Source organism: Tetrahymena thermophila, assembly GCF_000189635.1.
Source record: "Tetrahymena thermophila SB210 genomic scaffold scf_8254798, whole genome shotgun sequence".
Lineage (NCBI taxonomy): Eukaryota > Ciliophora > Oligohymenophorea > Hymenostomatida > Tetrahymenidae > Tetrahymena > Tetrahymena thermophila.
The window spans coordinates 702128-730086 of NW_002476554.1; the positions used below are offsets into that span (position 1 = coordinate 702128).

At 22.8% G+C, this 27959-nt stretch overlaps 6 protein-coding genes across 6 annotated transcripts; 3 read left to right on the plus strand and 3 right to left on the minus strand. All coding sequences in view use genetic code 6, as the record gives it.

Annotated features, from left to right (window-relative positions):
- Positions 1-2082: 2082 nt before the first annotated feature.
- On the minus strand, positions 2083-7611 carry TTHERM_00185490 (transmembrane protein, putative; the record flags this gene model as incomplete). The annotated part of the gene is made up of 7 exons (XM_001008820.2): positions 2083-3572; positions 3729-4266; positions 4385-5382; positions 5573-6424; positions 6872-7289; positions 7345-7451; positions 7503-7611. 7 exons carry the CDS (start codon positions 7609-7611, stop codon positions 2083-2085), a joined length of 4512 nt encoding a protein of 1503 aa, XP_001008820.2.
- Positions 7612-9367: 1756 nt separating this feature from the next.
- On the plus strand, positions 9368-10525 carry TTHERM_00185500 (dual specificity phosphatase domain protein; the record flags this gene model as incomplete). Its single annotated transcript, XM_001008821.1, has 1 exon — positions 9368-10525. The coding sequence occupies one exon, from the start codon at positions 9368-9370 to the stop codon at positions 10523-10525; it is 1158 nt and encodes a 385-aa protein (XP_001008821.1).
- A 192-nt stretch (positions 10526-10717) lies between these two features.
- Positions 10718-11437, minus strand: TTHERM_000185509 (hypothetical protein; the record flags this gene model as incomplete). The annotated part of the gene is made up of 1 exon (XM_012795823.1): positions 10718-11437. The coding sequence occupies one exon, from the start codon at positions 11435-11437 to the stop codon at positions 10718-10720; it is 720 nt and encodes a 239-aa protein (XP_012651277.1).
- A 1348-nt stretch (positions 11438-12785) lies between these two features.
- On the minus strand, positions 12786-15450 carry TTHERM_00185510 (hypothetical protein; the record flags this gene model as incomplete). The annotated part of the gene is made up of 2 exons (XM_001008822.2): positions 12786-12853; positions 13131-15450. The coding sequence occupies 2 exons, from the start codon at positions 15448-15450 to the stop codon at positions 12786-12788; spliced, it is 2388 nt and encodes a 795-aa protein (XP_001008822.2).
- A 4955-nt stretch (positions 15451-20405) lies between these two features.
- TTHERM_00185520 (cell surface immobilization antigen) lies at positions 20406-21929 on the plus strand (the record flags this gene model as incomplete). Its single annotated transcript, XM_001008823.2, has 1 exon — positions 20406-21929. The coding sequence occupies one exon, from the start codon at positions 20406-20408 to the stop codon at positions 21927-21929; it is 1524 nt and encodes a 507-aa protein (XP_001008823.2).
- A 1429-nt stretch (positions 21930-23358) lies between these two features.
- TTHERM_00185530 (hypothetical protein) lies at positions 23359-27791 on the plus strand (the record flags this gene model as incomplete). The annotated part of the gene is made up of 15 exons (XM_001008824.2): positions 23359-23514; positions 23585-23890; positions 23950-24027; positions 24105-24209; positions 24266-24427; positions 24556-24689; positions 24752-24989; positions 25039-25508; positions 25646-25829; positions 26028-26111; positions 26169-26372; positions 26428-26653; positions 26868-27304; positions 27368-27605; positions 27655-27791. 15 exons carry the CDS (start codon positions 23359-23361, stop codon positions 27789-27791), a joined length of 3159 nt encoding a protein of 1052 aa, XP_001008824.2.
- Positions 27792-27959: the final 168 nt, after the last annotated feature.

The following is a 27959-nucleotide window of genomic DNA, read 5'->3' on the forward strand; positions in this document are numbered from 1 at the left end:
TCAAAATAAAATATTTGTAATTAAATTGAATTATAAAAACAATTAATTTATCTCTTTACTTAAGATTGCATTAATGCTTGAATTAGAAGATCCTTTATTATATTATTTAATGTGGATAAAATATTTCTAATGACACTTATTATTAATATAGAAGAATATATTTTTTGCATTATATATATTTTTTTTTAAATTGATTAATATTTAAAAAAAGAATTATAAATATGATAAAATCCAAATCTAAATTTGAAATTTAAATTAAATCTCTTTTTTTAATTCCAACTTTAGAATCATACAAAGATAAATTTACAAATAACGTTTTTTCAAAATGTTTATATGTTTAATTAGGTGAATAAATACTTATCAACTAAAAATAAATGCTATAATAAATATTGTTTTATATAATATCACAAAATAGTAATAGTATAAAGTAAATAAGGTAAACTTTATAAATTAATTATCTAAGCATATAGATTTATACAATAGTAATCATCAAAATAAGTATTATAAAAATTGAGATGAAGTTTTTACTATTTCAACTTTTATTTTTATCCTTAATTTGCAAAATTTATGCTGAAAATTAAAACGAAGGAGGAAAAGTATAAATAAAAATAGTTTAGAATTGCATTTTAGATATTGATAAACCACTACCATTCACTTTAGAATGTGGTTTATTTTACCTTAAGTATTAAAGTTGTTTAAACAATTGCTTCAAAAAATAAATTGCAAATACTTTAAACAACTGTACTTAATCTTGTGAGTCAAATAATCCTTGTAGTGATAAAGAATTTGAATCTGTTGGAAAATGCTCTATTCTAATAACTAGTTCCTTAATCTAATAAATCTTTATAGGATTAATTTTTATTTGTATGCTTCTATGAGTTTTTTTATTAAAAATACGAACATAAAAATTGAAATAATTACTAAGATTAATATTAATTATCTGTTTTATGTTATTTTTATTTCCCTTATATAATATTTTAAATAGACAATAAATAATGTTAAATATAAAAACAAGAAGGTTGGGAAACAGACAAATAGAAAGTCAGAATATTTCTATAAAAATAAATATAATATTAAAAAATATTTATGACTGTTTATTCATCTAAATTAATAATCTATCTTAAATAAATATATTTTTTTTTAATTTTATATTAATTTCTTCCTCAATTAACTTTTTAATTCTCTTTTAGTAATTTTTTGATTATTAATTATTTGGTGATTTTTTTAAATTTTCTTCAATACAATCTACATTTATAAAGTAGAAAAAGGATAATTGGATGACTTTTCGATAATAGAAATTATACCCTAAATACTTTAGAATTATATATATATCCTATATTCACATTATTGACACTTTCCTAAAATTTAAATTTTAACACATGTTTTAAAAGTTAAAAATAGTAACTCGCAAATTTAGTGACTTAATTGATTGTGATTTAACCGATATTCTACAGTATATGCAATTTATTTGTAAATTTTATTGTTAAATCTATAATTTATTTAAAAACGCTCAGGGTAGAAACTTTATTTAATTTTTTAGCAATATTTTTACAATTAAAGCATTTAGTAAATAATCTAAAATTAATACACTCTGATTTTTATTAATTAACTTTTGCTAATTAGTATAGCTTACTGATACTCATTAAAATCTATCTTATTAAGCTTATGTAAAAAAAATATTTCTATTAGCAATATATCTTCATTTTAAAAATTAATTGTATGTTGGTTTAAATTCTGCTATTCAGCTAATTCATAATAATATAATTTTAATATGTAGAAGTGATTATTTTACTGTGAAAAAAATATTAATTAATTATTAAATTAAAAAATGATAATAATAATAGTGTAATTTAAAAATGATATTAGAGAAATGAAGAATAATTTGAAAAAAATACAATAATAAAAATTTTAGAATTTTGGGTATTGATTCTATGAAACATTTAAACAAACATTCTAAATTTCCAATAAATAAGATAAAATAATATTGATAAAAATTAAATTAAATTTATTTATTTGTTTTATGACTTTATTTTCATATTTTTGGTAAGTAAGAAATAAATATAAATATTTATATTTATTCATTCAAACTTTATCATATTTATTTTATATTTTCCTTTGCTTTTTAGAGCAGTCAGATACTCCTGATTTATTGCTAATTTATTGTGGTCCTTATTCAATGTAGTAAGCATTGGGTGTAATTCTTTAGAATTCTTTTAATTGATTATACCCATTTCTTTCGAAAACTAGATAGGATTACAAGTCAGAGAAGAGAGGTCTTGGAGCATATATAACAAAGTTACCTTTTAAATCAGTATAGGTTTAAGCTATCAATGTGCCATCCTATCCTTACTAGCCTTCGAAATAAAGAGAAACTTTAACGAATGGTAAATACTTATTAGGGTAGAGTTTGCAAGTTGTTTTTTCATAGACCTTAGATTTGATAGGGATAGTATTTCTTTCATCAACATAGTACAATTTCTAGAAAGGATTCATAGCTAATTAGAAATTTGCATCACTCTTTAAATAAAAATCATCGTTAGATGCAGCATTTGCATCATATTGAAGGGTAATTTATGGAGTCAAAGTTTCATAACCAGCATGGATAAAGACAAGCTTACCATCGTAATTAAGTCCTTTGGCAACCGTTCCAGTTAGAGTGAATTCACCTTCTTGGTTGGAATAAGTATATGAATTATCGATAAACCTTTAACTAATAAATGAAACTGTGATATATGTGCCTCCTAAAACTAAACCAGAGTTTTTATCATTGATTTTTCCTTTAATTGTGTATTTGACCCTCAATCTTTCAGCTGCTAAAGTCAAATTATTGTACTGGTAGTTATCGTTGACAGAAAGGTGAATTCTGCGCTACTTTTTATCAAAGTTAGCATCAGCTGGTTGCAGTTCTATAACAAAAGCATAGACATTACCTGTTACTAATCTTAAATCTGGCAATGCAAAGAATCCATTAGCGTCTGTAGTTGCTTAGAATTTAATTGATGGTTCTACTTCTGAATAAGCTACAACATTGCTTTAAGCGATAGGATCTCCAGTAATAGATAATCCATGACCGTGGATAAATCCATTAGTATAATCAGTTTCAGCTGCTTTATTTAAAAGAATTTGAATACCAGTAATGGTAAATTTATTTTCAACAGATAAAATAATATCAACTGAATTATCTTTATAGTTTTGTTTTTTTCCTTCAGCTTTAGCAACATAAAAGAAGCCTTCTTAAATTTAAGTCTTGATTTCAAATTGACCCTATTCATTTGTGTAGACAAATAAAGTATAATCTGAGAAATCAGTTTAAGTGAAGTGGAGAATAGCTTAAGCGCTTGGAAGAGGAGCTTTAGTTTCTGCATCTAAAATGACACCACTAATCAAGCAGTCAGTAAGGGACTTCTTAATTTCTATTTCTTTATGAACCTTATAATTATTGCTATCGTTAAATTGTAAATCAAAGCTATAAGTTTAGTAGTCAGCATCAATAGCCTCTTTAGGGAGCTATATTTAGACATTTGCTTTATAATTATAACCCATCATTACTTTTTATCTAAAGTCAAAACTACCTATTTTTTTTAATTTAAAACAATTATAAAATGAATAATAAATTTATAAAAATGAAAAATTGTTAGCTTGAAAATTAATTTTTATTTTATTGGTTGATTATTCTTTGCATAAGATTTGTGTTTGGACAAATAATTCATATTAATTAAAGATTTTACCATTTCTATTGAATCCTTCACCCATATCATGGATTCCATGAGTATGAGACTCATAGTCAAAGGTTAGCTGAATAGAAACTCCAGCAACAGGTTCACTAATCGAATTTAGAACAGAGCCTGAAAATTAGAGCATAATCAGTTTTCTTTCCATTTTTGATATTCTGTTTTCAATCTTGTATTGGTTTTAGTTTCCTAACTTAATGGGTTCTATTCTATCAATAAAGTTATTACACTTGATAGATAGATAACTCATATAATCATCATCATAATTTACATCTATTGAAAACAAGTAATCTCCTGATAAGACACTAACTGTAGTATAAGGTAAAGGTGTAGTTGGTTCTTTGAAACTGTCTTTCAAAACAAGAGAGAGTGAGCAGAAAGGAACAGGTAAATTATTTTCATCGATAATTTTTCCTGTAAATGAAGATTTCCACCAATCACCTGCTAATGTGATTTTATAATTTGTTACTTAAAATGAGTTTTCTTTAGTAAATTAAACAGTGTCGCTATACTATTTGAATTTCTCTTTGTCGACCTACATTATTTTTTTAAATAATTTTTATTATTAAAAATATATTTTAACCTAAATCAAAAATAAAATCTATAATTTTCCTTTTATATATTTTCAATTTAAATTAAAAGATGAATATTACTGTTATTTTGGCGTTGAGAACATCTTAAGTAGTTGGTGAAGGTACTTTGATAGTAAATTGACCCTTTAGATCTGTTGAACCTGTGAATGGATTGGGGATATTATCAATGAAAACTTTAATAATAGCATTCTAGACAGGTATAAATTGCTTAGTAATGACTGAACCACTGAATAATCCATTTAATTGCATTCCAAGATTAATTTATAGGTTTTCCAAAGTATACTTATTTTTATAATTAAGTGAAAACACTTAATCGCTAGCAGGAAGAGCTCCAGAGGCAAATTTAACTTTAATAGTATATGAAGGTCCTAGATGGAGGTTCAATTATATTTTGAAAGTACCATCACTATTTACATTAACTGCTTTGTTAACTAAAGTATCTTAATTTTCAATAGCTGGATCAATAGAAGTAATTGTATAACTACCTTCAGTAATAACCTAGTTAGTTTCACCGTTGTAGAGAGTACCAGAAATTAAACCTTACTAGGGTATAATTTCAAATTTAACACCACTTTTAAGGCCAGTTATTGTGTAGTTATTTTATCTATTTAATTATCCTACATCAGTTTTAGCACTCATGCCATAGTCAGTGTCTATTTGAATTTAAGAATCGTAAGTCAAATACTTTTCAACAACGAAATCACATCTAAAGTTTCCATTATCCTTAAATGCACATTTCATATTTTGTTCTGGGAAAGGCTTATCAGCAATAACTGATATTCTACCTTCTGTCAAAGGCTTATTGGTATTTATATCATAAAGATAGCCTATAATTAAACCATAAGTTTGAACTCTAGATACTTGCACCTATTTAAAGTCTGCATCGAATAAGCTAGCCTTATTAGGACCTAATTCTCTCTTCAAACTCAATTCTTAAAACTCTTCTGATGCTTAACTTGCAATAGTAATCACATAATTTTCTGTATTTTATCCTTAGAATTGGTGAGAGAAAAAACCTTAGCTATCAGTTTTCAAAGGAATAGTGTCAGTATTTTTATCTATTTAAAAAAACAAAAAATGTAAACAATAAAGTTGATATTTGATTCAAATAAATTTATAAAAATTATATTCTTAATTTATTTTTTTATATTTTTTTTAAGTTTAAATAATTTTTCCATGCTTTTTGTACTAATTTGAAAATTTTATTTTTTTTTATAATAGTGAATTTTATAATAAATAGTTATTTACTGCTGGAGTAAGAAATGGTGATGACAATATCGTATTCTGGAAGTGGAGTTTTCAAAGTTTTTTCAAGGAAAGTACCAGTGACATTTATAGTAACAGGAACAGGTTTTAAAGTTGCTTTTAGTATGCCTACATCTTCTGAATAGAATTTATCTTCAGTAATTTTTAAGGGATAATTAAAACCAGGATCATAGATATCAGAAGTGTAAACTATTGAACCTTCGTATTTTCCTTCGTTTTTGAAACCAGTTACTAAAATGGTGAATTTACCATTACTGTCAGTTTGAACTGGATCTGCCAAAGCCTTTACTGCACTAGTTTAGGCAAATGAAACCAAGAGATTTGGTATGGCAGAATTGTCGATAGAGCTTTGAAAAATACCAGTTATAGTTCCTTTTATTGGTTCAGTGGTGATGTATACAATCACAGGATCAACTTTAAATTAGTTTTGGCGAAGGAAATTAACTGTGGCGGTGCTTCCATATAAATTATTTGAATTTACTGCAGGAGAAGCTGTTATCACACAAATAATTTTTTCTTCTTGATTGAATTCTGTTGAATCTTAGAAATTAAGTTTTCCATCGTCACCTGTAGTTCCCAGCTAATATTACTTAACATGTTAAGAGTTGCTACCACTTTAGCAAGAAACATTAACTGCGGAGCCACTGTAAGGTTTATTAGTAGAGTGCTCGACAACATCAACTTCTAAATTTAGATTAACGCTTCCCTTCTTGAGAACAATAGGCTTATCAAATTCGAAATATAAATGATCAACTATGTAAAAACCTTAAGTATATTCAGTGTCTTTCTTAATATTCCAAGGTAAGTACCCATCAGCATCAATTGAAAGATTACCTTTAATAACAAATTTAATTTTAATATATATTTTAATTATATATTTAAAAGTTGAATTGTTTCCTTATTATAATTTGATAAAATATTCATTCTTAATTACTAGTAAATATTTATGTTTTATTAAAATTTGTTTTCTTCGATGTAAAAAATTTATTAGATTTTTAATAACAAATACATCTATTTGCCTTTGAATAGTATTTTTTTAGATTTTTATTTTAAAATTTTTATTTGCCTTCAATAAAATTTTTTGCTATTAATAATTTATTTAGCTGTTTTAGATTTTAACTGAATTTTTTTTAATAGCTAATATTTCTTTTTATCTATTTGTATTTCTATTATGCTTTTTTAGAATGAATAAGTTTCTATTTAATTATTTTATTATTAAATAATATTATATTTCTTGTTTAAGCAAATAGAAAGAATGAACAATCATTAAATCCTAATTACCATAAATTGGGTTAAGCTATTCTAAGTACATTACAACATCAAATTAACCATTATCTCCTGTGTAGACAGTCAAAAAATCTTAGAAAACAGGATAATCAATTGAAATTGATAATTTTGCATTAGCTATGCCTTGACCTTCTTCATTCTAAACTGTACCCTTCAAATGAGCTTCTTTTGGAATGTTAGGATGGTAAATAATTTGATCGTTTAAGTCATATTCGTTTGCATTTGTAGCACTTTTAGTTAAGTCTTTGGTGATAGTATTTGCTAGAATGTTTTCGCCTTAACCAGATGAGATTTCTATTTGAACTGGAACTGTATCATCTGTGACCTATCTCTTAAAAGATCCTTTCAGTGCAACTAAACCATTCACATCGTGAGTCGCTTCATAAGCATCAGAGTCGACTGTAATTTTTATCTGTTATAAAATTAATTTGGTTTTTTATGATAAAATAAAGTAAAGAGAAAGTTACTGAGCAATTTTAAACAGGAGCAAAGTGCTGTGTTACAAATTTTAATTTGATGCTAAAAGAAGGAAATTCAGAAGGTACAGTTTCATCAGCACTGATTCTAGATTTATCTATTAGATAAATTTTAAAGTATTTTTATAATAAAATATGTTAAATTTTACAGAAAGCTTGTATGGTAGGCAAATATAAAATGGCTATCAGGAATAAAGAATAAAGAGCCCTATTGCGTGACTTTATTTATAGCAAATTCTTGCTTTTAAATTTCGACATAAATATGGCTTGCTGGATTTTTCACTAACTAACTTACTACTTACTAACTAACTTGTTGAACAAGTGGTCTATATTATTTTTTGTAATTGTTTTTCTAGTTTATTTAAAGATGCTAACAAAAAGTATTAACTAAGATTGCTATTTGTTAATTTTTCTTAATAAGTGTTTAAATTCTTTTGATATATTTCTTAATCAAAATTTTATTTAAAAATATTTATTATTCTTTAGTTTGATTGATAGTATATTTTTTAACACTTTTTAAGAAGTCTATATCTTTCTTTCTTTTGTATTCATTTATGAATTTCTTTCATTTGTATATTAATTAAAAGCTGTTAACATTTTTTCATAAAAGTAAATGATTTGATATATTTATCTACTTATTTACAATTACAAAGTATCTTAAAAAAATCTATTAATTTTAATCATTTTCAATATAAAATATAATAAATATTAATCCATCTTATTAATAGATGTCTTAATTATGGTAATTTTAAAAAAATTAATATTTTATATGAGAATAAATGTATTCAAATAACCAAATTAATTACATTTTTAGATTTTGCATCCAGTAGTTTAACAGAAAAAATACATCTTTTAAATAAATTAAACTAAATTTTTGTTCAAACAAGCCAAATACTGGACTATAAAATGACTAATTTTTATTTCATTATAAAATTATGAATATTAATAAAGAAATACTATTAATAATTCGAAAAATGTTATTTAGAAAGTTTAAATTTTTACATTTAAACAAGAAAAAAATTATTTATTTTATCAACTGATAAAAAAAAGTCATAAAAGAGCCAGTAAATTTAAATGCATTGAATTTTTAAAAAATTTAATGATGATTTTGATAAATTAAGCATTTTAAATTAATAAAAGAACTTAGAGTAGCTTATATGAACTATGATTTTAAATAAGATTGTAAAAAATAAAGATTAATCTATATTTTAAGAAATCTATTTAAATTATCTTTTTTATCTTATTAAAAAAAAATATGAATAAATAAAATTTAATTAATCCATCTCGAATAAATAAATAGAATAATTGTAAAGAACTAAAATTGAATGAATGTTTAAAAATAATTATTCATAAAAAAAATTTCAGATTATTTAGTAATGAATAAGATTTTTTAAATACTCTCGAAATACTATCAATAATTTATTTTAATTTGTTAAAATAAAAGTTTATTTAAAGAAAATAATATCCAAAAAACTAAATAAAGCAATAGTTAATAAAATATATATTTTTTTTTAAAGCAAGTTGTTTTATTTTTATTGTAATAGAATTCTTTTATGCTATAGTAAGAAAGATATAAATTTAATTCTTAAAGTAACATAGATTGGTAGATACTTTGAATTAATCTTTCAAGTATAATTTCTATGCTTATAAATATTCTATGAATTTTTATTTAACAAATTTAACGATCAAAACACTTTTATTAATAGGGTTGTTTATTCTATTTAAGTAAATTTAAAGGTATAAATTTTGTCACAGTTATTGTTATCTTTACAGGTAAAAAGGTTTCTTGGTAAATTGAATGTATTAGTATGGAAAGAGGATAGCTTTTTACATATATATTACTATTGTGGAGAATAAGATTGAATAAGATATTGGTTATCTTTAAAAAGGAAAGAAAGCAACCAAAAATCAATTTTTAATAGATTTTAGAAATATTGGTTGATTACTAAGCAATCTTTTTAATAAATTTAAATTTAGAGTTTTTTACTTACAAAAATCAAAAGAAAATTGACAAATGTTTTTAGGTAACAGAAGATTCCTCTTTCATAATTATTCTAATATGAATAAAATTGTGGAGGAAACTCCTGATTCAGGTTGCTTGTGGTTAGGAGATTATACGGCTGCGATGGACAAGCGAGCACTGAAAGAGAAAGGAATTAAAACTGTTTTGACAACAGCAAGTGGATTAGGCGTATCATATCTGCCATCAGATGGAATCACTCATAAGCAATACAATTTACTAGATATAGAAACTTAGAATATTTCAAACTGCTTCGATTCAACATTTAGGGAAATAGAGGAGGGATTAAAAAGAGGAGGTGTTTTGGTGCACTGTGCAGCAGGAATCAGTAGAAGCGCAACCTGTGTGATTGCGTATTTAATGAGGAAGAATAATACATCATTAAGAGAAACAATGAATTATGTAAGATCTAAAAGAAAAGTCATTTGCCCTAACTTTGGATTTGAAAGGCAGTTGAGATAATTTGAATAGCATCTAGGAATTTCTAATCCAGCAATCAAAATAACTTCAAATAATTAAAATGTTCTGTAAAGCTAAAATTCAAATAGGTCTGCAAGTTTAAATAAAATAGCTTTTTAAAACCTTTCAAATAATTTAAACACTCTAATGAATCCTAAATTATCGTCTGAGCAGGAAGACCCCTTAAATTAACAACCTCCACCAGCTCTTTTGATAAATCACAATTAAAAAGTTAGTTTGCAATCTTAATCTCAAAAAAACGCTCTTAAAAGAAATTAAAGATTGCAACCCATGACCAATAAAAATATGGCTTAAATATTAGCTTAGAAGCTTGCTTAAAATAATGAAAATCTTCAAGTTTTAGGTATACACAAGCTAATTAATAATAATAATTAACCAGTATTCAATAAGCAAGAAAAGGAAAGTAATAATAACAGCAATTAAAACAGTGCCAATAAACAATAAGCATTAAAAGAAGCAGCATAATTAAGTCTTATTCAACAGTAATATCCATATAATTAAATGAACAACGGTCCTAATATAGTAACCTATAACGCTAAAAGTAACCTTAGAACATCTTCAAGAGGACCAATACCAATCTTCAACAATGTACAAACAACATCTAATAAAACTAGCAATATGATTACTTAGAATTAATTTCGCAAAAGGCCTGTAAAAAATTTGTATTAATGAATGAATATTTTCTAAAATTCATAAACTAAAAATCCATAAAAATTCTTTTATATATTAAAAATGATATAGATTTTGTTAAGTAAATCTATCAATATACTAAATAATAGTTTACATATAGCTCTATTTATAGTTTGTTAAGCATAATACTTTTATAATTTCTTCATATATAGTTGTTTCTCTTTTTTCTATATTTCAATATAAATAAGTAATTTTTTAAAAATTATTAATCTAAATTTTTAAAATAAAAAATATTTTTTAAATTTTTATTATGCTATTTTATTAAATTTACAATAAACATATTTTTAGTAATATTTAATTTGATATTATTAATTAATTTATAATAATCTTGTATTATTAGTTTTAAGAATGTTATTTATTGCATTATTTCAAATTTGAATTTGATTTTTATTTGTAAGATGAAATAAATTATATTTTTAATGAATTAATTAATTAGTTAAGATATTTATTTTTTATTTTGTGATTGTTTAATTTTAAGTTTCTTTACTATTTGTTTTAGTATTTTTAATCAATTTATTTGTTTTAATGTTTTATTCTATAATAATTTCTTTTTTTGTTATTGTTTTTTTGTTTTTAAATCTTTTTATTATTTTATTTTATATTTATTTTTCTTTTTTAAGAGCAAGAGCAACTGACTGAATGATTGACTGATTGTTAGTTAGACTGACTGTTTTAGATAGCTATTTCCTAATGTTTTAAAAAATACTTTTTATATATGACGGCTAAGAGAGAGTTCTATAATAGTGGCCTCTGAAATTAATGAGAGAGTTAATCTGGTATATATCCGTGGAGAAAGCACAATAATCGAGAAAATAATTATAATTGCGTATTGTGGATTTATTATTTATCTCGATTATTTTTAAAAGGTGCTTTGTAAGCGTCGAATCCAGGCATTTAAAAACTTTGATGCTTCCTGAAAAACTCGATCTTCTCTCATTAATTTATACAGAGGTTTTGGCTATTAAGAAATGATTTTAAATATTTGTTTTAGTTTGTAGGATTTGTTGTTTACTTTTTTTATTTATTTTACTTTTTTTTTTTTAATAATTATAAATTTTTGATTTTTTCTTTATTATTCCTTTAATTAATTGAAAGATTCTAAATTTGAAATTTGAAAACTTAAGAAAAGAAAAGCACAAGATACAAAGTCGAACTTAAATTAGTACCAATAGATGAATCAGTTGAATTATGAAATAAAGGAAATTATGATATTATATAAAATTTAATCAAAATACTTGAATATATTTTTGAGAAAAATTAATAATCATAATACTTATTTATATGAATTTAATTGTAAGGTAAATAAAACTAGGAGTTTTTTATTATATTTTTAAATATTTGCATTATTTATCAACCACTAATATTCCATATTTAACCATTTAAAAGATCAATTTCAAAAGCAAAATAGATAAAAATTGGTAAAGAATTTTTTTTGATAAGTTTTATCTAAATATTTTTTGGATTTCTACAATACTAAATTAAGTTAAGAGAAATTTTTGAGGGAAAGCATTTTTTATAAAAGAGTAAAATAAAGTATTATTAACAAGCTTTCTATAAGATCAAGACTAAGAGAATGAAAATTTAGATTGTTTACCAAATATATGTTTTACAATATTAAAGTCAATAAAATTAAATTAAAGTTAAATAACAATAGTTATTCATAACAAATTTTTATTAAAATATTTATATATATTTTTTAATTGATTATTTTATAAGAGTTATACCTAATTTATATATTTAGAATTAGCTTTAATGTAGTTATTTGTATATAGGAAAGATCTTACATTTTTTTTTAGAAAAGTATTGTTTAATAAAGTAAATTTTTTTATAAGGAAGTACTTAATTTATTTATACATTAAAACTAAAAGAGGAATAATATTATTAATTAATTAATTAGTTAATTACATTTTGTTATTTAAGATGTGAGAGTAAGATATAAAGAATTATTGCATTTTAATTATTTTGAGTTTTTGTTAATTGAATTAGGGTTTAATTAATTTATTTATTTATTTATTATCTATCAATTTGATTAATTTAAGAGATTAGAATCAGACATTATTCTTTTATTCATTTAATTTAAATATTTTAAAGCAGAGTAAGAAATTTTAGGCAGCTTTATTCATTTTATGAAAATAAATACACAAGACAATTGATATTATTATTTGTAAGTTTCTTAAGATGGTAGAGAAGATATAGCAAATGTCTGTAGTTTGCCTTTCGTCGTCATATTGTAGATATGATATCAAGGCTATTTAGGAAAAACAAATGAAGAAATAAATATATCTAACTTCACTTTTTCTCTAGAAACATCTGAAATAGTTAAAAATAATTGAAAAGATAATTTGAAAGAGGAATGTGAAGACTAAGGAGATTTCGAATTGTAAGGGAATTTCCTGGTTAGAAAGATACATCAGAAAAATTATTATGCAGGAAATCATGTAAAGAATGATTAAATTCAGGAAAAGTCTATGAAAGACATAATAAAAGGATTTAAATATTTTGTAAAAGCAAGAGCTCTCAATTTTCTTTTCAGCAAACTCTAGCATTTAATTTTTTTCCAAGTTTTTTATTTCTTGAACTACAACACTTTTGATGAACGAGTCGCTATTAAATTGAAATTGAACTTTAAAATCGATTTCCGAATTATAGAGCGGTTGTTGTGCTTCATTAATTAGGAATTTTATAAAGTCATCATATTTCATGTATTCTTAAAGAATTTATGGGATCTCTTTATGTGAATTGGCTATATCGATTTAATTTATTTGATTCAGTGCTTTTTAGCATTTCTCTTTCATTTCTTAAAAGCTACATTTTTATTTATGTTTGTTTGGATTTTTTTTGTTTTTCTCATTTATAACAGCGTCGTTATCAAATAAATATTTATTATTGCTATTGTTGCTGCTGTTCTTTTCAAGATCGTGTTTCGTTTCTCCCTATGATGGATAGCAGCAGAAGGAATTTGTGTATTCTTTATTTTTAGACTCAATATCTTTGGCATTAGTTGCTCTATTTGATCTCAATGCTTAGTTAGTTTGAATGTTCTCCTAAATTTTTAGGATGATGTTTGTTTACATATCTCCTCTAGGTTAGATTTAAAGCTGCTTTTAGTTGATACTATCCATGTTTTGTTTATTGAACTAGCTTTTTTCAAAGTTACTGCAATGAGGAGGATGAGGAAGATTATGATGATGATGCTCTTCTTAGTTATTATTTGTTTCAAGGTTTACATATGAGCGGGCTGACTTAATATCGAACTCATTAAAAGCTTTCATTAACTTGCTCTAGTTAAGCATATTGCTATTTGTATGCGTTTAATTGCTGCTTTCTTGAGGATTCAAATTAGTATTAAATAGTTTTTTCTAGTTTTATTGTTAAGGGTAAAAACCTTAAGATTAAGATAGTTTTTTATTAGAATCAAGAGGGCTTTAATTAGAATTGGTCTAATTTTTTAATTAATTGCTAAATACTCTATCATTCATCAGATTACTAAAGCTTACATTCAAATTATCATTATTTTCTACTTCTTATTAATCTTATTTTATACCTTTTTCTTTTTGCTAAGGTGAAGCTTCATCAATTTATAAATCCTTCATTGAATTATTTTTTTGTTTTTTCTTTTATTCTGGTCTTTATTATTCAGAAAAACTATTGTTTCTAGTATTCAATCCAATATTTTTGTTCTTAAAATAGTTGATTGGCAATTTGTTATTTGGAAGAGGCGATTCTTAGTGTGGATATTAGTTAAATTAATAATTGCAACGACTTGAGTCAGAATTTAGGTAGTATTATTACTAATCATAATTAATATTCTAATTTTATATAATATCTGAAGAATTTTTATCCTAATCATTGTTCACTTATGTTTTTTCATACCTGTCTGATTGAATTAAATTCATTGAAGATTTATTGATATCCAAGTTATTGTGCGAAGTCTAATTCATTTATTTCATTTCATGATCAAGCTCTGATTCGTAGTTAGTTTAGTTTTAGAAGCTGAGGTTCCTAGATGGTAAATTGATCTATTAATTGCTTTAACAATTATTGTTAGTGCTTAAATTATTTTATTGATTGCTCAAGTGTTGTAGATTAGCTGTGTAAAAATTCATAATAAAGTGATCTTAGCTAGTCTTGCTCACTGAAGAGATTGAAGGGGCGCGCTAATGACCTTGTTAAGATAAAGGATAAGTATTTTAAGCTGTAGTGAGAGTGGTAAAAGTTTAATTGCTTCTAATATGCTTGGCATTTGTAGGTCTCCTCTCAATTTCCTATAGCGTATCGACTTATTAAAGAGATTACTAGCTCTAATTATTTGAGTAGATGCAATTCTTACAGTTGTTATGATTTTACTATTAGCAATCAATATCTGGAAAAGCTTGCTATGAACCATAATGAGAATTAATTTATGAAGGAACATTAGAATTATTACTGCTTTAGTATTAGTTGCTTTTTGGAGTATTCAAATGCTAGAAATTCAAATGAGTTTCATTAAGCTGATCAGTTTTTAAACGATTTTTTTAAATACTATTTTCATTTAATGTGTTAGTGTGATTCTAATTTTAAGAAAAGCTGGGATGTCTTTGTCCATCAAGTATATTCATGAATCTTGTTTTTTCAGTAGTAATTTCATCGTTGTGTTCTTATGATTCTTTTTTCTTAAAATTTCCAAGATTTCTTTCTCCCTCAAATTCATCAATATCTTGATACGGTTTGTGAACTTCACTACCTTTCTTATTATTACTATTCTTGCGGATTTATGTAATCGTGTTAACTTATTTAAATTATAAAACAACTTTAGCATTCCCTTCATCGTAATTCTAGTCTTAAAATTTTGCATTTGCCTTTACCGCTGAACTGAACTGCTGACCATCCTTCAGTTTATAATTATAAGGCGAGGATGTGAGTTGCATAAATCAACAAATAACAATTCTATCTATTATTTTAAATAATTACGTATTTATTATATGTATGTATGAATGAATGTATTAGAGTGTATTCAGTTCTTCTTTCTCTATACTTTACGATATTACAATAATCTTATTAATTGTTGCTAATATATTGTATTAAAAATTTTTGATTTACTTTCTTTAATCAGCTTAGTTAATTGACTGATATATTATTCAATAATTTTATATGCCAACCCTCTTTAATTTATAATGACTTTGATTGATTGATTGACTGATTGCTTATTAATTAATTTATTTATCTGCTTTCTTTTCTTTCTTTCTTTTTTCTTTCTTTTTGTTTATATTTTTTGCAGTCTTACATGCTTTATTGAGTGTTCTTTCTTAGTTTTTTATAATATCAGTCTGTCTTCAACCATTTACAAAATAAAAAACATACAAGCTTAATTGGCATTCTTATTTTTTTTCTTCTTTTTTTTTGTTTTTATTCCAAAACTTTTAGGCATTTATTTTTCACTGTTTGTTTTAAATGGTTTGTACTATTTTTTGAATTAATTTCTATGTATTTTTCATTTTTGATATCAGTTTATATATATGTATTTGCATTGGTATCAATACTATTTTATATCTCATACGCCAAATCTTTGAAATTTTTAAACTAGTAAATTTATTTTGATTGTTTTAAATCTACCCATTTATCTCTGCGAATACTATCTTAGTTAGATAAAATTACTTTGATTCTTTATTGATCTCCTTTTATCATATTTGATTCTGCACATTTTAATACTAAAATAAAATTTCATTCAAAATTTTAAATAAATTCAGTAAAGAGATTTAACAATGTATTAGAAAATCTATAAAATAAATGAGCAAAAATATAATAAGTAAAATCAATTAATCAATTTCTTTTTATCTTAAATAAATTTATGGCAAAACCCCAGTAACTAAGAGTCAGTACCTTTTAAACAAAAACCAAAATCTTGTATAAAAAACTTTTTTTTTGCTGTATCTTGAAAGCTATATTTTGACAAGAAAAATATCATTATAGATAGATAGATAGATAGATAGATAGATAGATAGATAGATAGATAGTACTAATAAAAATAATTCATAAAAATTAACACTTTCTTGAAGAGTTAATTGAAAATAAAATTAAATTATGAATGCATGAAATCAAATGTTTTTTATTTATTTCAATTATATTTTAAATTTGTTCTTATATTTGATACATAGAATATAATAGCAGAAAAAAATAAGTTCGCTAATTATGTAGCAAAATACTGTAATAAAAATATAAATTATGTAAATTTATTCTATATAATTATCTATTTGTCCGAAATAATCCTAAACAAATCAAAAAAATATATGAATTATTTTATAAATAGAGCAAAATTTCATTGATATTTTTCAAAAATTTCTAAATTAAAAATATTTTTTTTTGTTTTGCTCATTTACATTGCTTTACTTTATTTAATATTCATTAACAAATAGCAAAATTTTCAGGAAAAAAAGAAAAGAATTTATGGGGTTATTTTTAGTTTCAAAAACAGAATTTCTCAGATGCAGTGCATATTAAGCAACATTCAAATTTCGTATAAATATTACTAAACCAGCTTATTTAATCTGTATTATTTTTTGTTTTATTGATTTTATTTTTTTTATTATCGCATTATTTTAGAAGCTAAAATATTATCAAAAACGAGAATATAATCTTTCAGAGGATATTTTAAATGTATAAAACGTTTTAAAAAGTGATAATTAGTGAATTTAAAATGTAGAAAGAGATTTATTTTCAATTTAATATTCATGCTTTATCTTAATTCTGTAAATATTCAAGTAATTAGTTTTTCATTCATTGATGAATAAAATTAGAATTTAAAAACGAATTTAATAAATTTTGGGCAATTAAAAAATTAATTAGGATTCTGAATTAATTAAAGATTTTCTTAAAATAAATAATATATTGATAGATGTGTAGAATATCCATATTTGATTTTTTAATAACAAAAAAAGGGGAAGCAATAGCAAAAGCAGAAAGATAAATTTGCTTTAAAATATTGTGGGAAAAATTAAGATTAAAAAAAATAATACTTTAGTGAATCTTATAACTATTTTGATAGACTATTAAACTTACATCAATTATTAAGTAAAAAAAGAGCATATAATATTCTACTTTGAAATAAAATGTAAGTTTTAAGAGAAAATTGACCATTTTTCTTCTATTTTATAGTAAAATAATATCTATTCAAATAAAAAAACTACTTTAAACTATTTGTGAGAAAAATCAAAAAAATGTTTTGAAGATAGAAATTGATTATTCCATTTTAATAGATTGAAAAGGTAAAAAATCTAATAAATAAATAATATATTTAAAAAACTTTTTATGAATTTTATAATTGAAAAAAATAATTTTTCAAGCTTGATTAGTTTTTTTAGTCATTTATTTTTTTTATGTTGTCTTAAATTTTATTATTCCAGACAGTATTTATTAGACATAATTTACTAAATATAGATAGGATTTTTAATAATTTTTTGCTTACGATGATATTTTTTCTTTAGCTTTATTTTTATGATTTAAATTCTATTCATACATAATAAGATTGTCTAAGTTTATTTTCATAATTATAAAGTAGTATTTTAATCTCATTTTTTATTCTAAGCCTAAAAAAATAATAATAAATGAAAATATTATATCTAATTTTTTACTGTAACCTTCAAAAATATTATATTAAATAAATATAAATTAATAATAGGAACTAAAAACTAAATTTAGAGTTTTTTTTGTTAGTTGTAAAATTTAAATAAATGATAAAACCTAATTTTTATAAATCAAATAATATTACTTTAATTGTTGGTTTTTAAATCTATTTGATATTTTAGAGCAAAAAAGTTATTTCACTTAATTTTTATCAATCAAAGCAAATATATTTTTAAAATAAAAAAACAAATTTTATACAGATTTAACTTAACACATTTACTTCTGTAAATAAGTTAATGAATTTTATCAAATAAATAAATTAAAATTTAAAGATATTAACGAAATTCAATAATAAGTTTATTAGCTTTGCTATTAAATGCTATTTATATTCTTCCATAAACTATGTTTTTCATTTTTCCAAATTCTTGCTTTATTTTTTCATATTACAATCGTTATTAAAATGTTTATTTATTTTTGCTAACTTTAAATATTAGATATTTCTTCAACCCGTTTTTAAACTGATTAAAGTAATATCACATAATAAATGAGATTTCACAAAGTTCTTATTAAGAAATTAGAAAATCTATATTACATAATATACCATTAGAATATTAATTATTACAAATTTTAGCATAGATGAACTTTATATTCAACACATATATATTAATTTCAATAATAATTAATCTATTTTTATAATTAATATATATTAATTTTTATCTTCTTATATGTCTAATTATCCGTCTCGAGCTTTCAGCTCTCTGATTTATATTATCTGATCTCTGGCTATCAATCTGAATTCAATAAATTAAATTAATCTTCTTATAGTCTCTTTCTACTCCTAATTTTGTTTCTCTAAGTCTTGATCTAATGCGCTACCTTAAATAATTAAATTAAATATTTTATTTAGGTTCTCCTTTTTAACATATATAATTAAATGTGGTGATCATTATTTTATATTTAATAACTCTTTAATTGTAATTGAAGTCAATTTATGTTATTATTTATTTTTCTAAAATACAATATCTTCCTTATATTCTTATTAATTTAAACGGTTTTTCAGTAAAAATAAAAAAATATTTGAATAAGCCTATTTTAAAAAATCAATTTTAGATTAGAATTAAAAAATGCTTTTAAAATAGACTAAAATAAGGATAATAAATTTAAAAATAAAAAAGAAAAATTTATTTTTACTATCATAGCTTAATTTATGATTTAGATATATTATTGTATTTATATTTCAAAATAGCTTCTGAACAATTTTGGTCAAATTTTCAGTCTATAAAATAAGAGTTTTGATGTAATTTATTTAAAAATTAGGTTTATATAAAACATATGAATTCCTTTCTATTTATTTTTGAGTAAGATTAATATTAGATGTTTTTCTTTAATTACAAGCAAATTACATGTTATTTTAATATTAGTATGAATTGTTTTGCATTTTTATTTAATTAATTAAAGCTAAATTATATTTTTATAAAAAAATATAAATCCGAGTACTTATAACAAAATTATAAATATTGTTAATTTTATAAGAAAAAAACTAGATTAAAACTAATGAATTTTTATTTGATAAATTTTATAAATAAAGAGAGTCTAAAATAAGTATTATAATTTTTATACTATTTATGTAAATGATTTTAACTCATTCGTAATTTAATTTCAACTAAAATATCACTAAATATCTGTAAAAAGTATTCTTCTTATCTATTCCTATTTTTGAATTTAAATAAAATAATAGATAGCTAAAATATATTTGTAAAAAAGCTAAAAAATTTAAAAAATGTAAGCTTTTAAATAGCGATTTTCTTAAAAAAGTAAATTTAGTTATTAAATTAAAAATAGAAATCTAGAAATTAATTAAGTTTAAAGTATTTTCAATATACCATATTTACTCTAGAATAAAGAGGGTGGAAACATTTTATTTTTTATTTTTTTCCTAATCCATAATATTTCAAAAATGTCAAATAATCCTTAAACTATTGGCCTCCTTATTCTATATTATCTACATTAGGTATTTATTTATTTATTTGTTTTGGATTTAACCAAAATAAATTTTCAGTTCATTAAACTTAATTATAAAATGCAAAAAATATAAAATATAATTATTGATGTTACTTTAAAATGAATGAGACAAATATCATTTATTTTTATTTAAGTAAACTATACAAAAATATAAATAATAACTTTCTATTAAACTCAAAGAAATTTATTTCTTTTAGGAGTAAATAATAATTAAAAAATATAAACTTTCATAAATTATAAAATGTCTTTCTAAATTAAAATGAATATTTTAAAGTGCTTATAGGTACTTATTTTACTAAACTTGATCTCTGCTAAAAGTGGCTAGGATGTAGCGTGTTCTAGTAATAATTGCTCTTCTTGCCCTACACCTTACACTAATACAAATTGGATTAATCATGGCAGTAGTTGCTATATTGATAATTGCCCTGATAGCAATGTTGGTTTATAAAATACTTCTGATCTTTTTTGCAAATCTTGCTTTTCTACAAATTATCCCTTTGCAAATACCGATCTTACATCTTGTGTTGCCTCTAAGTAGAGCTGTGGAAGTGATAGACCTCCAAATTCTTGGACAGATTCTGATTGCTTAGCTTGTAATGGCACAAATAAAATATATGCTAGCAGTGATAAGTCAACTTGTGTTAATTCTTCAATGCCTTGTGATAGTAATCTATTATGGAATAATTTAGATTGCATGAAATGTACTAATTATTAAAAACCTTATGCCAACGTTGATGGTACTGCTTGCATTAAAGTTAAGCCTAAATGCGATGAAATAGCTGATAATTCTTGGACTGATTAAGATTGTCTTGCTTGTTAAGGTATTTCTTCTTAATATGCTAGTATTAATAAGTCTTATTGTGTTTCTACTAAGTTTACTTGTGGAAGCGATAGACCATCTAATTCTTGGACTGACTTTGAATGTTAATAATGCTATGGTACTTCTAAAGTATTTGCCAACACTGGAAATTCTTCTTGTGTTAATTCAAATTTAACTTGTGGTAGTAGTAGACCGTCTAAATAGTGGACTAATTAAGACTGCCTTGCTTGTAATGGCCCTTCTAAATAATACGCAAATGCTGATAGATCTGCTTGTGTTCCTTCTATTCCTAACTGCGGAAGTGGAAGACCTTCAAATACTTGGACAGACTCTGATTGCCTTGCTTGCAAAGGTATTTCTAAATAATATGCGAATATAGACTAATCAGACTGTGTTTCCTCTGCTTTTACTTGTGGTAATTAAAGAACTGCTAATACATGGACTGATTCTGATTGCCTTGCTTGCTATGGGACTTCAAAGTAATATAGTAATATTGCCCAGTCTAAATGTATTTCCTCTAATCTTACTTGTAGTTATTCAAGACCAGCTAATTCTTGGACAGATTCAGATTGTCTTGCCTGCTATGGTGCTTCTAAATAATATGCTAATCCCAATAAGTCATTATGTATTGCTACTCTTCCTATTTGTGGAAGTTAGAGGCCTGAAAATTCTTGGACAGACTCTGATTGTCTAGCTTGTTATGGTACTTCTAAATAATATGCTACTATCAATTAATCTGATTGTGTTGCTTCTAGTCTTACATGTGGAAGTGGTAGGCCTGATAAATCATGGAATGACTCAGATTGTCTAGCTTGTTACGGTAAATCTTAATCTTAAGCTAAATCTGATAAATCTGGATGCTTATTACTTTAAGATTCTTCTATCTCATCATCTTATATTCTTTTTTAAAGTTTAGTAATAGCTTTTATATTTTTGCTAATTTGATGATTAAACTTTTAGAAATATCAATGCAAAATATAATAAAATAAGATTTAAAATAATTCTCATTTCCTGATAAAAACTAAAATCAGAATAAATTAAATAAACTCATTTAAATTAAATTAAATAAACAAATATTTAAAAGCTTTTTTAAATATTGTATAGGCTTTCTATATTAATTAATATTATATATAATAGTAAATGTAGTAATTTCCTTTAAACTTTACATGATCATAAAAAACTATTTTTAAATTCAATAAGTGAAATTAAAAAAAATAAATATTTTTAAAAAATTTTATACAAGTTAATGATATTTATGTACATTATATTTTGTTTCTTAAAAAAATTTTTTTTAATTAGCATTTCCGATTAATAATTATTAGTTCTACTTAAATTATAGCTTGTACAAAAATAAATGAATTCCTCTCTTTTTATTTTAAAGTAACATTCATTAAAGATAATGAATGACCTGAAATTTTAATAAATCACATTTTATTTACATAATTTTATATTTTTTTACGATTAATAAAATTGACAATAAATATAGTACAAAATGCTTTTTATTTTAAAGTAAAATTCATTAAAGATAATAAATGACCTGAAATTTTTATAAATCACATTTTGTTTACATAATTTTATATTTTTTTACGATTAATAAAATAGACAATAAATTTAGTACAAAATGTTTACTTTAAATCTAAATGATTGTGTTTTCATTTTAAGGATTGTTAAAATTGTAAATTAAATTTATTTTTATATTTTATATTTTATATTGTAAATTAAATTTAAATTTTATTTTACAAATAAAATTATTTTTTATAATTTAAGAACTTTTATTCAATAAAAAGAAGAAAAAATTATTTATGTTTAAACATTTCATAGATATTAATACTTTTTATATCAATAAAATAAAATAAATTTATATTTATATTTTTTTTATAAATAAAGTTTTTTAATATTTATTTTATTACTTTTATTCAAGAAAAAGATGAAGAAAAATTAAATTATGTTTAAACATGTCATGGATATCAATACAATTTATATCAGTAAAATAAAATAAATGCTAGTTTAGTTTATATTTGTAATGAAATATTTTTTAAAAGCAATTTAAGTAAGATTACTTATTAAAAGTAGGATGTTGGACTAATTTTAAGCAATATATCATCAACTTATTTATTTACTCATTTTAATTGAATGATTGATTACTATTAAAACTGAGATTAATTAAACTGCCTTCAATGTTTATTTGCTTTTGTTTGAATACATTTAATTTATTTAATTTAAAAGTTAGTCAAATTCATTTTCACTATTTTAAAAATTTTAATAACATAATATTAAAATTTCATTAGCCATATCAAGCATTTATTACCATAGTAATTTACCTAATTTAGTAGTTGCTGGTTGTGTTATTAATAAGCTTAAACCTAGTATTTGAATGGATCAAATCAAGTTAAAATTCCATAAATGGTAGTCAGATTAAAATTTGAATGCTAGTCTTGTTTAAAAGTAGAAATAGGTCTACTAAACATTTAAAGAATATGACAGAATAGAATAATTTAATACAAAAATAAGTATTGGCAACAATGATAAAGTAAAATATAGTTTATTTATTTAAATGCATCAAATTTTTAAAATTTACCTTTTAACAAATCTAAATCTAGTTTAGTAGACTATTAGATGATCTACATTAAGTTAACGTATAAAAGATGTCACAAATATAAAAATTAAGAGGAAAAAGCTTACTACCAAGTTAAGATGTATCGCAATTTTCAACTAATTTCAGTTCTTTTTAGAAAACAAACGACGATACCATTATTTCTACAAAACATCGCGATTCATTTTAATTTCATAGAACCCTAGGAAAGTTTTAATCTACTCTAAATTCTACATTCTTAACAATGTAGTAGAGTTAACGACCTGATATCTTAAAGCAGACAATAGACTTAACTATCTAGGATGAAAAAACTGTAATAAAAATCAATCATATTTTAGTATAATTAATAGAATTTATTTTAAAATGAACTAGGTTTTAGAAACAATTTGTTTAAACGAAGAAATTCAAGAAACTCTTGAACAAAAAATAGAATAACTCAAATATACTTCTGTAATAATTATATATAAACTCATATAGAATATTGGTATTTCAATGTTAAATTTCATTTACTATTTAATTTTGAATAGGGCAAAATAAAAAGAGAAATGAAGGATTTTGAAAAAGAAGATTAACTTTTGAACATCAAATTAAAATAATTGTAAGACCAAGAACTAATGGCTTTTAAAAAGAAAGTAAGAAAATTGAAAGAAAATACCAAAAAAATCAATCATTTATTTTATTAAATCAGAATATTGTAAAATGCAGTGTGAAAAATTTTAAGTAGGAGCTAGAATTAGATAGGCAAAGAGCTACATAGTGCATTTAAGATGTCAAGAAATAGAGAGATGATATATTTAGTTAAATAAAAAAGGATTAACAAGTATACTCTCTAGTGCTCGTTAAAATAGATGTAAAAACTTATCCAAAATTATAATTGAAATTATTTTGTTCAATTAATCAAGAGAATAATTTTAATTAAACAAACTATTTTATAAATTTAATTAAGTATTTTGTCTAAATTAAACAATTTTTTTATAGGAATGCAACTAAATAATTGAGAAATAGAAGTAAGAAATCAAATAATTAGATGTTAAAAATGAAGAAATTTGTTAAAAGCTCCTTGAATCATAAAACACTGTTAGCTATCTAGACACTTTAAATGAGCTAGAAAGGTATAAAAAAATAAAAGCATTTTAGAAGATTAATAATTTCTTTTTTTAAATATAAATAAAAGAATGTTCATCAAAGGAGAAATAGAGATGAGCAATTCGATAGTATCTTAGGATATTACTCAATCTATTTTATCTGAAAAAAATCTACATTCTAGTTAGTAAATTAAGCAAAAGACTTTCTCAAATGAGATAGTATTTGATAAAGATAAAAGCAATCTTTCACCTTCTTCCACTCCAAGAAAGCCATACAATTAGAAAAAAAAAATGATTGTTTAACAACATTCTAAAGAATTTCTTAGTGTAAAATATATTTTAGCTTAAATATTTTAAAATAAATTTATCATAATAGCAAGATGGTGATAGATAAAATTTAATTAGTAAATTAGATTTTTACTATAACGAGCATGGCAAAGGTCCAAATGAGATAGCAGGTTATTTAATTAAGCAATATAGGGAGTTTAGCTTAAGCTCTTAAAGTTTATTCACTAAATTTGAAGAACTTACACAGATGAAGAAATTGAAAGTTTTAGAATATGATAAGCTTTAAAATCAAATAAGCTAAATTGAATAATAACAGATGGAGAGCTCTTTAGTGCTAGAAGAAATAAATCATGAATAAGAAAATTATTTAGCTTATGATACAGAATAGAAGTATTAAAAGCTTTTGAATTCAGGTGATTATGGAGAAATTTCATTAAACTATGTAAAAGAAGTAGTAGAAAATAGTAATTTAGAAACGTTCAAGCTTATTGAGTACAAAAATCAAAAAGACAAACTCTCGTTTGGCTTTTTTCACAATATGGTAGAAATTCTTTACAGGTAAATCAACAAAAAATAAATAAAAATTATCAATAAAATTGATTTTAAAATTTACTTGTTTCATAAAAAAAGCACATAAAAATAAAAAATAATTTGATTTATTGTTTGAATGAAATTAATTAATCTACTTTTAAAAGGTACACCTGCTTACTCAAATTGTCAATTATGAGCAATAAGAATTCTGATCAGGAGCTTAAAGATTTCTATTAAGATTTTTCGAGTTTTATTTGCTCATTTAGATTAGGATTCAATGCTAAAAGAAACATTAAAATTGACGCTACTAAATATGTTGATGAAATCTTTGAAAATTTGAATTTAAATGTAATTTTTTTATTTTTGCAAAATATTTTCCATAAATAGATTTATTTTTAAATCTTTTAGCTACCAAATAATTATATTTTTGAATAAACAATAATATATATTATTTATGCGATTAAAATAAATTGTTAAAAAAAATAATTTTATCAATTAATAAAAATTAAATAAAATATAATTAATCTTATTTGAACATAAAAAAAGCAAAATAAAGTGAATACTCCAAGTTCAGTTAGCAGTTCTTCAAATTAAATATACACTCCAAAAGTGAAGTTCTCTATCTCTTAAGTAAATTTTGTTCTTTTGAAATTATAATTATATAAAATATTAATATGTAAAATATAGCAATTTAGTGATGTTATTAAAGAGATGAAAATAGACAGCCTCAAACAAAATAAAGAGGATGAAGCAAACAAAAGAGAAGTAGAAAAATTTACTGAAAAACTTAACTTTATACCATTTAACAAAGCTGAGCTTGATCAAATTTTAAAAAATACATTTCCAAATGCTTCGCAAGATATGTTGGAAAAATGGTAAAAATAAATAAAGGTAAATTGCTTTAATTTTATTTTCATAATTTGCTTAAATAGTCACTTTAATAAAGGAAAGCATTACATACTACTATGCTACAGAGGAAGATCTCCAAGAATTTTTGGATCAAATTCGTAATGAAAATAGAAATTTATCTGACGAATGCTAGCTTAACAAAGTATTTGAAAACTTTTACAGACTATAATCAAAAGCTTATGAGCTTCACCATTAAAATATAATAAAAATATTTGAATTCTTTTAGAAGTTTAAATAAATTTTACATAAAAAGAAAATCTTGCGTAATTTTTTTAGTTAAAATTATTAGTTCAAAAATATTTTGTTCTCTTTGATTTGATCAAAAAACTTTTAGGAAGTTGTCTTAATTGCTTAACTATTTTTTTAAAGGTTTAATAAACATTTAATTTGCTAAAAAAGAGTTTTATGAAGTTGTTTTACTTATTTATCTAATTTTTAGAGTTGAAATTATAATAAATATTTTAAATTAAAATAAAGTTTTACAAATATCAGATGAAGCAGTAAGAGAAAGTTTCAAACTTCCTGTTATGCCTAAATTAAACTAAAGCTAGTCCATGATGGGTTATGTTAGTTTCATTACTGAAAAATAAAAAAACTATTTGAATTATTAAGGAGAAATGCTAGATCCTATCACAACTAGCAAAATTAGAGAAGAAAAAGAAGAAAAAGAAAAAAATATCGAAGTTATTTAAAACGATGATACTAAAAAGCTTATTTAAAAACTGACCAAAAATGACAAAAAAATAAAACTAGATTCTCTAAATGCTAGTATCTAGTAATAAAATTTAAAGCCTACTATTTCCAGATAAGAATCGATGACCAAAAGCAAAATTCCAACATTTTTAGCTATTGAAGAAGATGATTACCTTGATAGTAAGCTCTATAACCAAAAACAAAACTTAATGAATGAATTTGTAAATATGAACTTATATTATATTATTTATTTATATATATAATTCAATATTCTATTTTTAAAGGATTATTTAGAATTAGAGAGGAAAAAGGAAAAATATTCAATATAAGTCAAGCTAAAAAACTATATATAGTAAAATTTAAAAACAGAATTAGAGTAATAGAAAAAGCTCAAATAATCATAAATGTTATTAACTGAAATAAATTTCAAACACTCTCGTTATAACAAGCCTTAAAGCAGATCCAATTAGATATTCAAAGACATCATTCAGCATAACAAAGTTATTCAAAAGCTCAATTATTGTAAAACTTTATTTCAGTATGATTTAATTGTAATTTTTTTGTTTGATAGTATCTATTAAAAAGGATTCTTTCACAAACCAGAGCATATTTACAAAAATCAGAGACTATTGTCCTAAATCTTTAGATTAAAATAGTTAATTTTACATAAGAAAAAGACCTCTCCATTAAAGTTTCATGAATGCATGATAAAAAGTTTGATTTCAATAATAAAAATAAATAAAAAAATAATTCAATTTTTTGTCAGTTTTTATATATTTATTTACAGATATAGATAGAGCTTACCTATTATGTTTATCATACTTATTGTTTTCAATTTTAAAAATAAATAGTTTTTTATTTACTGGTGTTTGTCCA